The sequence below is a fragment of the Somniosus microcephalus genome, chromosome 1 (assembly GCF_052327205.1).
Source record: "Somniosus microcephalus isolate GS21.2 chromosome 1, FLI_Smic_1.0, whole genome shotgun sequence".
NCBI lineage: Eukaryota > Metazoa > Chordata > Chondrichthyes > Squaliformes > Somniosidae > Somniosus > Somniosus microcephalus.
In genome coordinates, this window is record NC_140987.1 from 213,670,015 (window position 1) to 213,687,129 (window position 17,115).

The following is a 17,115-nucleotide window of genomic DNA, read 5'->3' on the forward strand; positions in this document are numbered from 1 at the left end:
CTGCTTTGGCAGCAAGCGCTGCGCAGTCTGTGACTTCGGACCTGGCCAGGGCAGCTTGTACTTGTTCCAGTAATTGGCTGAGGAATAGCTCCCTAAAGAGGAAGCATTCCGGTTCGGAGCCCAGGAGCGTGAGCATTTGGCTCATTAGATCGGAAGGCTTGGAGTCCCCGAGGCCGGGCATAGCGAGCAGTCGGCGGGCGCGCTCCGACGTCGTGAGCCCAAAGACCTGTAGCAACCGCGCCTTGAGTGTTTCATACTTGCGGTCGTCCAGGGGGTTCTCAAGCAGGCTGACGATCCGCGAGGCGGTGGAGCCGTCGAGTGCGGAGACCACGTATAGGTATCGGGTCTGATATGCAACGATATTCCGCAGTGCGAACTGGGCTTCGGCTTGGATGAACCACGAGGTCGCCTGTTGCTCCCAGAACTGCGGCAGCTTCAATGCAACGGAGTTTGCTTCCATGCTTCATTCCTTCTGCGAATATTGTTCGCAAAAATCGGGGTCACCAATGTAGGAATGGTCTAATTCCTATCAAAAGACTGAGGTCGACTCAGGCGATCAATCAAAAGAAGTTTAATGTAAAACTAACTGAGTTTAACAGACAAATGCAAGAGAACTACGGATACAGGTCTTTAGAGTTCGAAGGCTCCACGAGGACTGCTAGGGCGGTCCCGTGGACGGCGTCATGACGTCATCACGTTTTTCCCGCCGTTGGAGATCACGTGATTAACGGCATGACGTCATTGCGTTTGCCCGCACTCTTAAAGGGACCGCGCTCTGTACATGCAAACAGTATATACAAAGGTACAGGTTCAGGCTGTAGCTAACAGATTGTTAAAGGGAATTATGTACAGTTGTTCAGAGTCCCTTAGTGGCTCTGCCACAATATTATAATACTAATAACATATTATAATGCTAAGTAGGAATTAGAGTTTGCTTAACAAAACTAATTGCAAAGATATTTGAAAGATAATTTGTATAAAAGACATAAGATGAGAGAGATCTTGGGAGTTAAGGTATTCATCTGGTAGACTAAAGTGAGATAGTCTGGACCGCACCAAGACTATGGAGACAGCGCTGACATGAGCCCCTTGGTATCAGGCTATGTACTGCTTGTACCAGGGAAAGCTAGGAATAAGAGAGATAAGGTAAATGCCAATGAGGTGAAGAACTATAAACAAGATAACCATGTTGGAAAATGACTGGAGCCAGGCATGGCCAAGATGCTACCCTTAGTCTCAGTGACAATGGTAATTTGACCATTAAAACCTATGAAAAAAGGTGATTTTGTTAAAGACAATATATGGACACTGGCCAAACGAACTGTTGATAAGAAAAGGGTTAAAACCTCGATACTAGAAGAACAACTTTACACAGAGATACTGCAAGAACAAAGGAACAGACTGAGGATGTCGTCACCTGTGTCCGAGTGGCTCCAGAGACCAAGAGCTGCAAGTTAATCGTTAAACTATCGCCTGTTATTAAGAACATTACACTGTAAGCTTAATAAATCTTGATCTATTGTTCAAACATACTGGCTGCTGCCTATTGGTGTCTTGTCCAAGAACTCAGAGATCATTAAGATCTTACATAGAATATTTTTTAAATGGTGAGAAACTTTTAAATGTTGGTGTTGAGAGAGATTTGGGTGTCCTCGTGCAAGAAACACAGAAAGCTAGCGTGCAGGTACAGCAAGCAATAAGGAAGGCAAATGGCATGTTGGTCTTTATTGCAAGGGGGTTGGAGTATAAGAGTAAGGAAGTCTTGCTACAATTGTACAGGGCCTTGGTGAGACCACACCTGGAGTACTGTGCACAGTTTTGGTCTCCTTATCTAAGGAAGAATATACTTGCCTTGGAGGCGGTGCAACGAAGGTTCACTAGATTGATTCCTGGGATGAGACGGCTGTCCTATGATGAGAGATTGTGTAGAATGGGTCTATACTCTCTGGAGTTTAGAAGAATGAGAGGTGATCTCATTGAAACATACAAGATTCTTAAGGGGATTGACAGGGTAGATGCTGAGAGGTTGTTTCCCCTGGCTGGAGTATCTAGAACTAGGGGGCACAGTCTCAGGATAATGGGTCGGCCATTTAAGACTGAGATGAGGAGGAATTTCTTCACTCAGAGGGCTGTGAATCTTTGAAATTCTCTGCCCCAGAGGGCAGTGGATGCTGAGTCTTTGAGTATATTCAAGGCTGAGATAGATAGATTTTTGGACTCTAGGGGAATCAAGGGATATGGAGATCGGGCGGGAAAGTGGAGTTGAGGTCGATGATCAGCCATGATCTTATTGAATGGCAGAGCAGGCTCAAGGGGCCGTATGGCCTACTCCTGCTCCTATTTCTTATGTTCTTATTTAAAAGCTAGCGATAAACAGTCACTCTGTATTAGAGACAGAAAACCATCATATTCTGGTTTCTGAAGTATGGTCAGATAACAATGGTTCCCGATGATCATTACTGCAGAATGACAGACAGTTAAGTTTTTAATTTATCTGCAAATATTTTGAAAGCTACCATCGTGTATTGTTGTTTCATTTGTCCCAAGTTAAAGGGAGTTCATTTTCAGCTTTGCCATTAGATGTTGTATTGTACCTAGTCTATCTTATGCATTTAACTAATAATGAACTTGTATTTATAGTTAAGAAAAAGATGACAGCTACAGCTTTGCCCCTGATGATCGACTGGATAAAAATTGATATTGTGCTTTGCATTGAAAATGCCCTTCGGTTCTCTGATATGAAATGGCCTTTTCCAAGCTGGCTGAATGGCCAGTCCAAGTGGCTGAGCTATGAACAACAAGAAGAAGTCAAAAACATGGGGATAGATATGACATGTCGGGGAATACATTGGAGGTAAAAAAAAAATTGTAATGCATTTGCCACAACATATATTTGTTTAATTGAACTGAACATGGAAATCAGTGTTGTTACTAGGATCTCAGAAAAGCACAGCGGCAGGTTTGCAAAATTTTACACAGTGCACACTATAGGCTATTTTCTCACTAGAATTTCAGTAAACGACAATGGTAAGTGTGTGAAAATTTTGTTCTATGTCCACTTGAACTGTGACAAGCACCCTGCGGAAGGATTATAGATTTTGTGCTTCTAACTGTAGACTGACTCTGGAGAGAGCACGTGGTGCTGTATAACACCAGTGTGATACAATTTTAGTTACAGGTCTGTTACTGGTGTTGATCGTATTGGGAGTGTAGTGTCCGTGTGTAGATAAAGACACTGAAGACAGGAGTTGGTTCATAGGTATTTACTAAGCAAGTCTGGGGGGGGGGTTTCTAAAGGATATACACAATACACAGGCTTATATAGCCCAAGTGGCAATTACCGGCATTACGCACACCTGGGGCTCTTAAAGGCACATACACCATAATTGCTCTTAAAGGCACATACACCACAATTCCTCCCCTTGTAGCTAACTAGTACATCATATTTTAAGTAATTATTAATTACATGTTATATGCAAAATAATATACATTGCTGTATTAATTAATTATAAGTTAGTCTCTCAGGAGGCTTCCTGACTCGGTCCGGATAACGCCTCGGGGCTGTAATAGTTTCTGGTGGTGTAGTAGGTTCTTCTGGCAAGGCTGATTCGGCTTGAAGGCCAGTGTCGGGTTCATCGGGCTCCAGTATCACCGGATCGGAGGTAGATATGGGTATCTCTACTTCATCGTTAGATGTATAGAGTGGTGGTGTAGGTTGTCCCTTTTCGGATGACTTGATGATTTGGTCAGCATGGCGCCTTATTATGCTGTCTCCGATGTCCACGGTATACATCAGTGGTCCTAATCGTGTGCAGATAGTTCCAGGCTGCCATTTCTCGGTACGGTAGTCCCGGGCCAAAACCGGTTGGCCTATCTGGAAGGCCCTAGTTGGCCTTTCATTCATGCCCTGAAACTGCCGGTTCTCCACGTCCCTTCGGATGTTGGGCTTGACCAAATCCAGCCGGCATCTTAGGTTTCTATTGTAGAACATCATGGCGGGAGTTTGGTTAGTAACCATATGCGTTGCATTCCTATATGCAAATAAGAAGTTATCCACCTTGTGCTGAAGTTTTATGTCTTCATTACCCATGGCCTTGATGGCCTTCTTGAAGGTCTGGACAAACCTTTCAGCCAATCCATTGGTGGCGGGATGGTATGGGGCGGACGTGTAGTGCTTTACCCCATTGTTCTTTAAGAACTTTCTGAATTCTTCGGACACAAATTGCGGTCCATTATCAGAACATATCTGCTCCGGCAGCCCATTCCTGGCAAATATGGTCCTTAATACTGTGATGGTTTTTTCCGTGGTGGTGGAGGTCATCTTTATTACCTCCGGCCACTTGGAGTGTGCATCAACTGCGATTAAGAACATTGAGTCCATAAATGGACCAGCAAAGTCGATGTGCACCCTTTGCCAGGGAGATGAGGGCCACTCCCATGGATGTAGAGGGGCCTGTGGCGGAGCATTTTGGACCTTCTGGCATCCTAGGCAGCTCTTGGTCATGTCTTTGATGTCTCCATCGATACCTGGCCACCATACAAACGCCCTAGCTAGGTTCTTCATTTTCACTCCACCCAGATGCCCCTCGTGAAGCTCCTTTAGCACTTTATCCTGGAGTTTGGGTGGAATCACCACTCTGGATCCACACATCAAGGTTCCTCGGCACACTGACAGCTGTTCTCTTCTTTGCGAGAATGCTGGCAACAGTGGTTCGCCATGTGCTGGCCATCCCTTCACTGTTAAATCGTAGACCCGTGAGAGAGTAGGGTCATTTCTTGTCTCCCTTTCAATGGCAGAATTTGTCACCGGTAGACATTCCACTATGGTAGAGTGGAATATCTCTACTGGGTCTACTGTAGGTGCCTCTTCTATCGTTGGCAACGGTAGGCGTGATAAACCGTCAGCATTCCCATGCTGTTTTGACCCTTTGTATTCAATGTTGTATTGGTGTGCCCCTAGAAAAAGGGACCACCTCTGTAGTCTTTGTGCCGTCATAATGGGGACACCTTTTTTAAGGTTGAATATGGAGATAAGGGGTTGATGGTCAGTCAGCAAGGTAAATTTTTGTCCGTGTAGGTAATGGTTGAATTTCTTCACTCCCCATACCAGGCTGAGTGCTTCCCTGTCTATCTGGGCATAGTTACGCTCAGCTGAGTTCAATGAGCGTGACGCAAAAGCTATCGGCCGTTCCAAGCCATCAGGGAATCTATGGGACAATACCGCTCCTATGCCGTAAGGGGATGCATCGCACGCCAGTCTGATTGGTAGTGATGGGTTGTAATGAGCCAAAATTTTCTCGGATGTGATTAAGTCTTTACATTTATGGAAGGCACGTTTACAGTCTTCGTTCCATTTCCAAATCACTCCTGTCTGTAGAAGAGCATTAAGAGGGTGTAGAATAGTTGATAAGTTCGGTAAAAATTTATGATAGTAATTTATTAATCCCAGGAATGACCTTAATTGTGAAACATTTTCAGGTGCTGGGGCTTTTATAACTGCTTCAATTTTCTTCAGGTGACTTATGCAACCCTTCCTTATTAATTATGTGGCCACAATATGATATCTGATTTTGGAAAAATTCGCACTTGGGGCGATTTGCTCGTAGGCCCCGTTCTTTCAGCCTATTGAGCACCTGCTCCAAATTGGCAAGGTGCTCGTTGTCATTTTCTCCTGTTATAAGGATGTCGTCTAGGTAGCATTGAGTCCCCGGAATCCCTTGCAGGACTTGTTCCATAGCTCTTTGCCAGATAGCTGGAGCTGATGCTATTCCAAAAATCAGTCGATTGTACTGGTACAGGCCTTTGTGTGTGTTTATTGTGAGATACTTTTTAGAGGTCTCCTCAACCTCCATCTGTAGATATGCCTGTGCCAAGTCAATTTTTGTGAAACGTTTCCCTCCGGATAGTGAGGCGAAAATATCTTCTATCCTCGGAAGAGGTTACTGTACCGTGTGAAGGACCGGGTTTACAGTCACCTTAAAGTCTCCACAGATGCGAATTTTTTTCTGTTCCTCAGAGTTATTTTTCAATGTTTTTTTCATGACTGGAACGATGGGTGTTGCCCATTCACTCCAATCTATTTTGGATAATACGCCTGCCTTTTCCAAATTCTTCAGCTCTGCCTCGACTGCCGGACGTATTGCGTATGGCACCGGTCTTGCTTTAAAAATTTTTGGAATTGCTGTATCTTCCACTTTTATTGAGGCGGTGATGCCTTTCAAGGTTCCTAGTTTCTCTTGAAACACTTCTTTGGCGTTGGCCAAGATGTCTTTTAATCGTTCAGGTATGATGTCATCATTGTTTTTTTCCTTACTGGTCACCGTCAGTGCCTGAATGGAGTGCCAGTCTAAACGTATCTTCCTTATCCATTCACGTCCCAACAACGGTGGACCACCATCTTGTAGAATGTATAAATACAACTTTTGTATTTCTTTGCCGTTGTATACCACAGGCACCCTTATTTTTCCTTTGGGGTAGACTTTCTGCCCCGTATATGTTTTTAAGATAATGGATGTGTCTTTTAGAGGTATATGCGAAAATAGCCTCTCGTAATCTCGTCGATTTATTACGGTTAGAGCTGATCCTGTATCTAGCTCCATTTTAACTGGGGACCCTGCTATTGTGAGGGTAACCCAAATGGTTTTGTAATCCTCTTTGACAAGTACATTATGTAATTTGAGACAGCTTAGTCTCTTGTTTCCGGAGTCGCTATCGCTATTCTGGTCTTCGGAGCTATTGTCCGTCATCATTTGTACCTTCCTGTACTTTTCTTTATTGATTTTTTGTTTTCTGTCAGTGGATTTATTTTGTCCAGATTGGCATACCCGTGCAATGTGTCCAATCTTACCACATTGCCTGCATGCTTTGCCCTTGAACCAGCAGTCCCTCTGGTTATGGGTGGATCTGCCGCAGCGATAACATCTTCCGAACTCCTGTGTCATTTTATGGGTGCCGAAGTCCTGTGTCTCTTGTTGTATCTCTGCAGCTCCTTTTGCTGCTGCTTCGTATGATACAGCCATACTGAAAGCTTTGTCCAATGTTAAATCTTTTTCAGAAAGCAGTCTTTTTTGTGTTCCTTCACTTAAGAGACCGCAAACAAATTTGTCTCGAAGATAATCCGATAGTCCTGCTCCGAATTGGCAGTACTTTGATAGCTTTCTTAATTCGGTTAGGTAATCAGCGTTACTTTCATTCTTGTGTTGATTTCTCTTGAAGAACTTGAATCGTTCCGCTATCAGCAGCGGTGTTGGGTTTAAATGCTCCTGCAGGGTATCAACAATTTGTTTAAAAGTCTTGTCCTTTGGTTTGGCTGGAGTGATTAAATTTCGTAACAGCCCGTATGTCTTCGCGCCCATTAAGTTCAGAAGTACTGAAACTTTATTTTCATCTGTTATTCCATTTGCAGTGCAATAAACCTTTACTCTTTCCACGTATGTGGTCCAATCTTCTATTTCGCCATCAAAAGCCTCAATATTACCAGATTTAGGCATTTCAGAAAAGATATGGCGCTTCCCGCGCTTTTTTTTTCTCTCTCTGTAGCAAGGATATGGCGTTTCCCGCGCTTTCCGCCGCTGCTACCGATAACAACGCTGTTTTACTGTGGTTTCAGTTTATTCACTGTTGGAGACTCGTTCCCGACGGAGGTCGAAATGCTGACCTGCTTGCCGCGCCGGCCGTCTCTTGAGTGCACCCTCCCAGTCCGTTATTGCTTGCCTCCGATTTCGCTGCCTGTCTCAGCTGTAGAGCCTGCCGCTGGAGCTCCAGCCTGACGCCCAGGAAGGATTAGCGCAGTACCTGTCACCAGCTTGGCCAGCTGGTGAAACCGCAGTTTCTCTTACTTCCTTGAGTCTTCTGGACGCTGGAGGAATCGATGTCCTTGAGGTGCTGCCGAATTGCAGGTAAGTCCGTTTCCACTTCGTCGCCACTGTAGTGTCCGTGTGTAGATAAAGACACTGAAGACAGGAGTTGGTTCATAGGTATTTACTAAGCAAGTCTGGGGGGGGCGGTTTCTAAAGGATATACACAATACGCAGGCTTATATAGCCCAAGTGGCAATTACCGGCATTACGCACACCTGGGGCTCTTAAAGGCACATACACCATAATTGCTCTTAAAGGCACATACACCACAGGGAGTAATTTGAGCTAATACATTAAAAGTATCACACAAGAAGTATATCGCAACATTAAATCAAAATGGCTTAAAAGCAGTTTTTCCTATAAATGTATAGTTGCTAATATGCTAAGTACTACCGGCGGCACAATTATAACGACTTGCATTTAAAGTAGAAAAATATCCCAAGGCGCTTCACAAAGGTGTAATCAGAAATAAATCAAGCCAAAGGAGGAGATTTTAGGAGGGATGACCAAAAGTTGGTCAAACTAAGGCAAAAAGTAACAATGTTGAAGGCATCAGGTAAGTATTGTCTATTTGTATTATGTTGTACTGTTCAGAAGGATTGCCTTTCATGTGTGTGCACTCACTGAGTACCCAGCAGTATCTAGCCGGTAGAAGATTTTCCTTACTTAGTTGAGTATCTGGATGATCTGAAGTACGAGCTCCTGGATTCATACAAGGTGCCCCAAGAAAGGTAGTTGCTCGGCTGTTTCAGAAAGCTGGCAGAGATCTGGAGTAGTAGGTATCCACAAGGAAGAAAAGACAGTACAAGAATGAGAATTGTCTTAGTAGATAGGAGGTACTTTCCTTTTTGAAGATAAAAATATGCAGAAACTCTTTCATTCTTCTTCAGTAGATCATTGGCTGGTGTGCCACTGGGGGAAAAATGCCTAGGGCCTAGAAATTCAGTTGGGCGCACCAGCCGTTAGCGCCTTAGGAGGAGTAGATCTCGAGCGCTAGGCGCTTATCGCCCGGGCGCAGCGCGATCTGCGCCTCTCCCCAACTTCAGGACACATTTAGCGCCGGCGCAAAGTCTTAGCGCGCGCCCTGCTGCGCGCGCAGATCATGACGTCATTTAATAGTGCAACGCCCTTTGTGCGCCCCAAACCGGAACTTCACTCGCGCCGGCCCATTGTGCGCCGGGCGGCCCGAGCGACTGTGAAGTGGAACGGTACACAGCCCAGCCGGGCCGCGGGGAGCGCTAATTAAAGGGCACTTACCGAGCAGTATAAAGGCCAGCCATTTTGCAGCATTCACTCTTGTGCAACGGTTTTTTGGACAGAGACCGAGGAGGAGAGTTTACTGGTTTGGACCAACACTTGGACAGGTATTTTTGGCTCAGGCCAGAGCTTACCAATTATCTTTGCCTTCATTCAGAGCTCAGTGTTTGCCAGCATATAATGGGGGCTGCATTGGGTGGCAACGCTGAATTTCAGCCTTATGCCAGAAGGGCTTACAGACGCCGTGAGAGAGTGGCAGCCCTGGCTAGACGCAGAGGGGGCAACAGGCGTCGCCAACTGAGGCCTTACCCACGCAGGGTATACCGCCAGCAGACCTCCTATCTGACCATGTCTGCCGCAATGTGTGTTAGGAGGCTGCGATTCTGAAAGGAGGTGGTTGCAGACATCTGCCGGCTGCTTCAGAGAGATCTGCAGCCACAGCTGATGCGCAGGACGTCTCTGTCGGTGGCAGTGAAGGTGACGGTGGCTCTCAACTTCTATGCCTCCGGCTCCTTCCAATCCGCTACTGGGGACATCGCTAACATCTCCCAGTTCACCGTGCATTGCTGCATCCGCCAGGTGACCGTAGCCCTTTTCAGAAGGAGACATCAATTCATCTCCTTCCCCATGACCCTGGACAAGCAGCAGCAGCGTGCAGTGGGGTTTGCAAGAATAGCGGGCTTCCCCATGGTGCAGGGCGCCATTGACTGCACGCATGTGGCTTTGCGGGCACCTCTTGAGCATGCCGAGGATTACCGCAACCGGAAGGGCTACCATTCCCTCAATGTACAGCTGGTGTGTGACCACAGGCAGCGCATCCTAGCTGTCAATGCCCGCTTTCCAGGCCGCAGCCACGATGCCTTTATCCTGCGACAGACAACTGTGGCTGACATGTTCCAGGCACAGCCCCCCCCAAGAGGATGGCTTATTGGGGACAAAGGCTATCCTTTGTGTACCTGGCTCATGACCCCGCTCCGCGCGCCCACGACCCCTGCTGAAGAGGCATACAACGAGAGCCATCAAGCGACGAGGAACCTCATAGAACAAACAATCGGCATGCTCAAGCAACGGTTCCGCTGTCTCGATCGCTCCGGGGGAGCCCTCCAGTATTCGCAGGATCGAGTCTCCCAATTCGTCGTCGTTTGCTGCATGCTGCACAACCTGGCTATCCGCAGGACTCAGGCACTGCCACCTCACGTTGGACCACCACCTCAGGAGGAGGAGCAGGAGGAGCATGAGGACGACGAGGAGTACCAGCCCAGGAGGGACGCACAAGGTCCAAGGGCCGCCCGTCGGCGGCTTATTGAACGTCACTTCTAGGCCCCCTGTCAGGGAATGGCTTGTGCCAATGATAGAACATGATTGCAGCCGCTCCGCAAGCCCTCAGCCGGTTAAGGCAACAAACACTTCAAAGATCAAACATGGACAATGTGAATAAATAAAATGCTTTATTGTACAAACTCTGGGCCCTTCCCACATGAAAACCAAAAACAGACGAAACCCCCAAAAAACACTCAAACACATTACTCGCTCCCACAACCTGGAGAGGATTAACAAAACAGTGCAACTAAAATGGCCGTCATCCTTGGCCTTCGTAAAAAACAAACATCACATCCTCGGCCTCAAAAAACAAACATCCAATTCTCGGCCTCAAAAAACAAACATCCAATTCTCGGCCTCAAAAAACAAACACAACTGGCCACACATTCGACTTTTTGGCCCGCTAGGGCGATGCCTTGGCCATCTTTGTGTGGCCCCTGCCCGCCCTGCTGCTCCGCCTCAAAGTAAGGCCATTGGCTGCTGCAAGGCTGGGGGCAGGCTCCTGAGGGGCACATGTCGTGACGGCAGATGCCCTTGGGGGTCGGCCTAGTCGAGGTCTGGCCGTCGAGCGGGCGGCTGTTGATTGCTGCAGCTGTGGCTGGCCAGCATCAGTCGCTGCAGCAGCTCCTGGCAGCTCCACTGGGGGAGTGGCAGTGGCGGCTGGAGGAATGGCGGCAAGCTGGCGGATGGCAGGCGCTCGCTGGTCGCCTGAGACACTGGCACTCGCCCGGGCCAGCACTGCAGCATGCGCACCAATCTGCCGAGGGACAGACCGCTGTGCTGCTGCAGCGCGCCGGGTGCCCTGGCGATGCCTGGCTGACACAGCGAGTGTGGCAGCAGTGAGTGCCCGTGTTGACCTGTTCACTGACCGCATCAGAGCAGCCAGTGACTGGACGGCACCACTGATCACCTGGCCAGTCGCTGACAGATCTGCCCGGTATTCCGCCCGACTGGTGGCCTCTGAGGGCCCGAACTCGGCCACACTCCGAGAGAGGGAATCGATGGACTCAGGCAACCGTGCCACTGCCGCCATGAGCTCCATGTGCCGGCGCTCCGAGTCCGCGGACAAGTCTTCGAGGTGTTCCATCTCCTCGGCGAAGAGCATCTCCTGACTGGAGGCCGGACTCTCCCTCTGGGGAGAAGGCCGCCGAGCTGGCCGACCCTTCCTGCGTTGCTGGAGGCCGCTGGGCCCAGCAATTGGACTCCCCTCCGACGCATCCCCCCTCTGGGGAGAAGGCCGCCGAGCTTCCACCCCCCTCCCGCCTTTCTGCAGCACGCAGGTCCCAGGAGCTCCCCTCCCCTTCGACACTTCCGCCACGCTGCCCTCCAGGGAAGACGTGTCCCCTACATTGGCCTGGGTGGCCGCGGCTGAGGGTTCCCCTGATGGGCCGCCTTCCTCTTGCTCCTCCTCCTGCTCCTCCTCGGAGGGTCTGTCACTGGCAAGTTGAGGGACCTCCTCTTGACCATCTGAAAGCAGGAAGGCACAAGAGTAGCTTTAGAGTGAGGAGGGGGCGTCAGTGCGGGATGCATGAGTGGTGGCATTCAGCGCATTGGTCGGACAGTGGCAAAGGATGTAGATCTGATGCGCAAGTGGGAGGAGAGAGGTGCAAAAGGTGATGTCCTTACCATTGCTGCCCAGAACAGGGTCGGCATCTCCACATGCAACGGGCCCAATCACCCGGCCACCCATGAGGCGCTCCACGCGATGTTGCAGGTCGGTGAGTGGCTGGATATGGGGTCGGCCTCCCCCGGTCGCAGTCCGGCTCTTGCGATTATTCGCCAGCTTGGCCTGCAAGAGAAAGGACAGCCTCTAAGTACAGTGTGTCGCCGTGATCTGGTGTGCACTGCCTCCCATGGTGGAATAGCCTGGCCAGTGTGTCGCCATGATCTGGTGTGCACTGCCACCCATGGTGGAATAGCCTGGCCAGTGTGTCGCCATGATCTGGTGTGCACTGCCTCCCATGGTGGAGTAGCCTGGCCAGTGTGTCGCCATGATCTGGTGTGCAATGCCTCCCATGGTGGAATAGCTTGGCCAGTGTGTTAAGTGCAGAATGTGCAATTGATGCTCATGCCTGTCCCATAGCTGCTGGATGAAGGCTGGCCATTAGAGCTTTCAGGTCCCTTTGCCCATAATGTGAGGTGCACATGCAAGGATGAGGAGGTCACTGGAAAGGGTACTCACCCTGACAATGCGTGTGAGGTCATTTAACTTTTTGCGGCATTGGACACCGGTCCTGGGGACGTCGCTGTTGGCTGACAGCTTGCTGGCGACATGCCTCCAGGCTCTCTTGTAGACGCGGACCGTCGCCTTCTTGCCATTGTCCGGGTACAAAACATGGTGCCTCTTCTCCACAGCAGCAAGCAGCACACTCAGATCACGCTCTGAGAAGCGCTGCGCACGTTCACGGGCCTTCTCCATGTCTTCAGGCACTATTTGGGTCCAGCAGCAGTGTTCAGGCCTAGCTGGAGGGCTCCACTATCTAGGGCGTGGCAGCAGACACAGTCGACCCTTCCCCCTTAAGAGCTGGCCGGCGCCAGGGTGTCTGCTGTCAATCACGAGATGGCCGCACCTGCGCTGCGCCCGGCCTCGGCGCTATCGATCACCACCCCCGGCTTAGCGCCCAAAGAGAGGCGTCCAGCAGCAGTTTTAGCGCTCGCCCGAACTCGTAGGGCGAAGCTAATGAATATCGGAGAAGTGGCATCGATTTGGCGGCGGCCGCAAACTTTAGCGGACGCCCCACTTTAGCGCCCCAAAAGTGGCGTCAATGAATTTCTAGGCCTAGGTATTTAATGTGACTCTTTAGCTTGACCTCTTTGCTGCTTATGACACAGTAAACTACACCATCCTGCTCCAATACCTCTCCTCTGTTATCTAGCTCAGCGGGACTGGCCTCATTTGGTTCTACTCTTAACTATCTGACCGTAGCCAAAGCATCTTCAGCAGTTACATAGAATCACAGAACATACAGCACAGAAACAAGCCATTCGGCCCAACTGGTTCATGCCGGTGTTTATGCTCCACATGAGCCTCATCCAACCCTACTTCATCAATGGTTACTCTTTCTGCCCCACACCATTACCTCCAGAGTCTCCCAAGGAGACCCCTCTTCTTCCTCATCTACATGCTGCTCCTTGACAACACCATCCACAGACATGAGGTCAGCTTACACCCACCTCTATCTCTCCACCACCTCCCTGACCCATCTACTGCTTCTGTGTTGTCAGCCTGTTTGTTCAACACCCAGTCTTGGATGAGTTGCAATTTCCTCCAGCTAAAAATTGGGAAGTCTGAAGCCATCGTCTTTGGTCCACAACTCAAACTCAAATACCATAGCCATCAATTCCACCCTGTCCCTGACCACTGTCCCAGGCTCAACCAAACTGTTTGCAACCTTGGTGCCTATTCAACCCCAAGCTGAGCTTCCAACACCATATTATTCCCATCAAAAAGACCGCCTACCTCCACCTCCGTAACATTGCCCACTTGCCCCCTACCTCAGCACATTTACCACTGAAACTTTCATCCATGCTTTTGTCGCCTCCAGCCATGACTATTCCAATGCTGTCTGGCCTCCCAGCATCCACCCTCTATAAACTTCAACTCATCCAAAACTCTACTGCCCATATCCTATCCTGCACCAAGTCTCACTCACTCAACACCCCTGTTCTTGCTGATCTATGTTGGCTCCCAGTCCCTCAATACCTCAAACTTAAAATTCTGATCCTAATGCTTAAAACCCTCCCTATCTCTATACTTCCTCCAGCACTACAATCCCTATCTCCCACAAACTTGGCATTCCTAGGACTCTGGCCTTGTGCATCTCCCACCCTTCTCCCCACCATTGGTGGCTGTACCTTTAGCCATCTAGGGCCCACGGTCTGGAATTCCCTCCTTAAACCCCTCTGTTCCTCCACTTCACTCTCCTCCTTTAACACCCTCCCTAAAACCCACTCTCTGGCCAAGCTTTTATCCAAAGTTATTTTCTTCTTTGGCTCAGCATCCATTTTTGATTGCGCCTCTGTGAAGCACTTTGGGATGTTGTTCTACATTAGGGGTGCTATATAAATGCAAGTTGTTGTTGTTGACTCCTTATTTAATCTTAACCTTTAAGTGTAGGTAATAAACACATTCAGAGACTCTCCTTGTGACTACAGCTATTAGAGTTTGATTAATGCTGCAATTACGGAACAAAATTGTGTGATCAAGCGGTAAACAGGACCAAAGTTGCTTTAATTTATAACCAGATGATGCACAAGGGAAAATTACAGCTAAACATTTTTTTTTTTTAAAAAGGCCTTCCTTCTCAAGGATCGATGCCTTTTTACTTGGGGATATTGATAGCAAAGGAGGCTATCGTAAAAAGGCCTTCAAAATCTTTAAATCTCACAATAGCTACGATTGGACTGTGGATCAACTATGTGAAGGCTATCAAGGAAAGATACGACCTTTTCTCGGGTCATTCATGATGAAGGTAGGTTTTTCAGCTATTTTCTAAATAAACTAACATAATTAGCTTGTTCACAGTCTCACTGTTTCTTTGCTTTGCAGTTTCTCTATTTACATACTAGGGAAAAGTATCCAGAACCTCAGCACTGGGACTCATTGGGAAAGTCATTTTGCAACTTTTTGGATGTTTTAAAGCACTGCTGTAATGAGAAGCGCCTGGATCACTATTATCAAGCTAATGTCAACATTTTTGAACGTGTTGCTGATAAAACTTTCAACTGGTTACAAGAAAAAATTCGCAATGTTCTAGAAGATCCAGAAACAGAGTTTTCATAATCTGTTTGAAAGAAAAAAAAATACATTGTGGTTTTAATCAAGTCCCAGGATATTTCTTTTGTCATTTGTAAGACCATTGCACCTGGAATTTCCACAGGATTTCTCTCAATCATCCACCATAATTTCAGCAAAATTGCTGGAGAAATGGCTGAAGCAACGACAATTAATTGAGAGATCCGCAGCAGAAATTTATCACCCAAACCCTGATGTTGCCATATGTATAATGCACACCTATTTCTTTTGAATTATACATTCTCTTTCACTTACATATTATGCGTTTCATAATTACTGTATGTATCTCTTCATAATTCAATACATAGTGTACAGGGTACTCAAATTATTGGACTAATGATTCAAATTTCTACAATTGATAGTGAAACTCTACTAACAAGTGATGAGCAGGGCAACACAACTATGACCAGGAAATTCTGCTCCCTGGCTTAAGTGATCAATAATATTGGGTATTAATATCCTTGAGACAGAATTGTAACCTGGATAACTGCAAACATGAAAAAGCATAAATGAAAAGTTTGCATACAGAGAATTAGATAAACAGTTATAATATCTAGGACATAGGATTATATGTACATAGTTTGAATTGTTTTGTCTTTTAAAACATTTATTGTGATAGATAGGGGACTTTCTGACTTTATTTCATATAATTTCAAAATAACTAAATTTAAAATGGAGGATGTCTTCCCTCGCTAAGTTTCAAAATGGAGGACATGTTGTCTACAGGAACCAGGCAAGGTTGATAGATCTGGAAATTAATTATGATAAAGATTCTAGGTACATATTGAATTGTGCACCAGGTTGTGTGTAATAAATTGTTAGGGATTGTTGTGCGGAATAATCCCTATGTACTTTGCCATTTGAGCATTGGTGATCATTACCATCGTCTTCAGAGGCCTTTGGGCCAAATAAGAATTGTAGGATTCTCCTGTTGTCTTCTAGCAAGAGATATGGATTCCATGAGAAACCTAGGCTTTGCCTCACCCACATGCACATCACTTCTTGAAGGTCTACCAAGAGTCAAACCTGACTGTTTCATCCCAAAGTCCTGTTGCCTATAAGAAACAGATTTTTTAAAGGGTATTTTAACCCCTGTGGACTGATTCTATTTTTATTGTGCTGTTTTATCATCTTGCTGTTTCTGTACTATTTAACCTGTCAATAAATCTGAACATCCTTCATTTTCTCCAGTAATAAGCATACCGTGATTAATCACAATACAAGAACCACTCAGACAAGCCAGATGGACTGCGGTGGCCTTTCCCAATTCTGTACATTCCTATGATCCCATATAAGGATATTTGATCTGCTGATGGAAACTGCCTTTGGGTCACGAGCGCAAGACAAAAATGTCTTAAAAAAAAGCCCGAACTGTAAGAGTTGCAAATTACTATGATTAATCGGATTGTTGAAGTGATGTTCTGATTTTAGTCATTTGTAGAATTTTACAGGGCAGAAGGAGCCATTCAGTAAGAGTGCTCCTCTGGGCTTCACAAAACTAATGTAGGCTGCTGCTGCCCCAGGTTACACCCTCCTGAGAATGGACCCCTATTACTGGGCTGGCCAGCCTTCCCGGTATTGTGAGTGTGCTATCATCATTGCCCCAGCCATGCATGTGCTGCCTGTATTTGATATACATTCTCCAATGCAGGTTCTTGGCCAAAATAGCTAAAAAGGTTTGAAGGGCAATGATTGCATGTAATTTTACTGAACCTGAGTGGAATGAGGTGTTATTCCTGCATTATGGTGGGGAGGAGTTACAAGAAATAATTGACTTATTGACTAATCTAGACAAGAGTGATGATTATAATAGTACAGAAGCATTTTACGCCAAATGTTGAAAAGACCGTTGGTTTGCTTTGCATCCAACTAACAACACCTTGT

The 17,115-nt window shown here is 47.1% G+C and overlaps 1 protein-coding gene across 1 annotated transcript in view; it reads left to right on the top strand.

Annotated features, from left to right (window-relative positions):
• The window catches only part of LOC147124574 (uncharacterized), a 39,972-nt gene extending 23,550 nt beyond the window's left edge, over positions 1 to 16,422 (top strand). Inside the window, exons 2-4 of the mRNA XM_085989597.1 lie at positions 2,641 to 2,854; positions 14,731 to 14,908; positions 14,986 to 16,422. Of these exons, the coding sequence (XP_085845723.1) occupies positions 2,641 to 2,854; positions 14,731 to 14,908; positions 14,986 to 15,219 (626 nt within the window). The 3' untranslated portion in view covers positions 15,220 to 16,422. The remainder of the gene's footprint in view (positions 1 to 2,640; positions 2,855 to 14,730; positions 14,909 to 14,985) is intronic.
• The last annotated feature ends 693 nt before the right edge of the window (positions 16,423 to 17,115 follow it).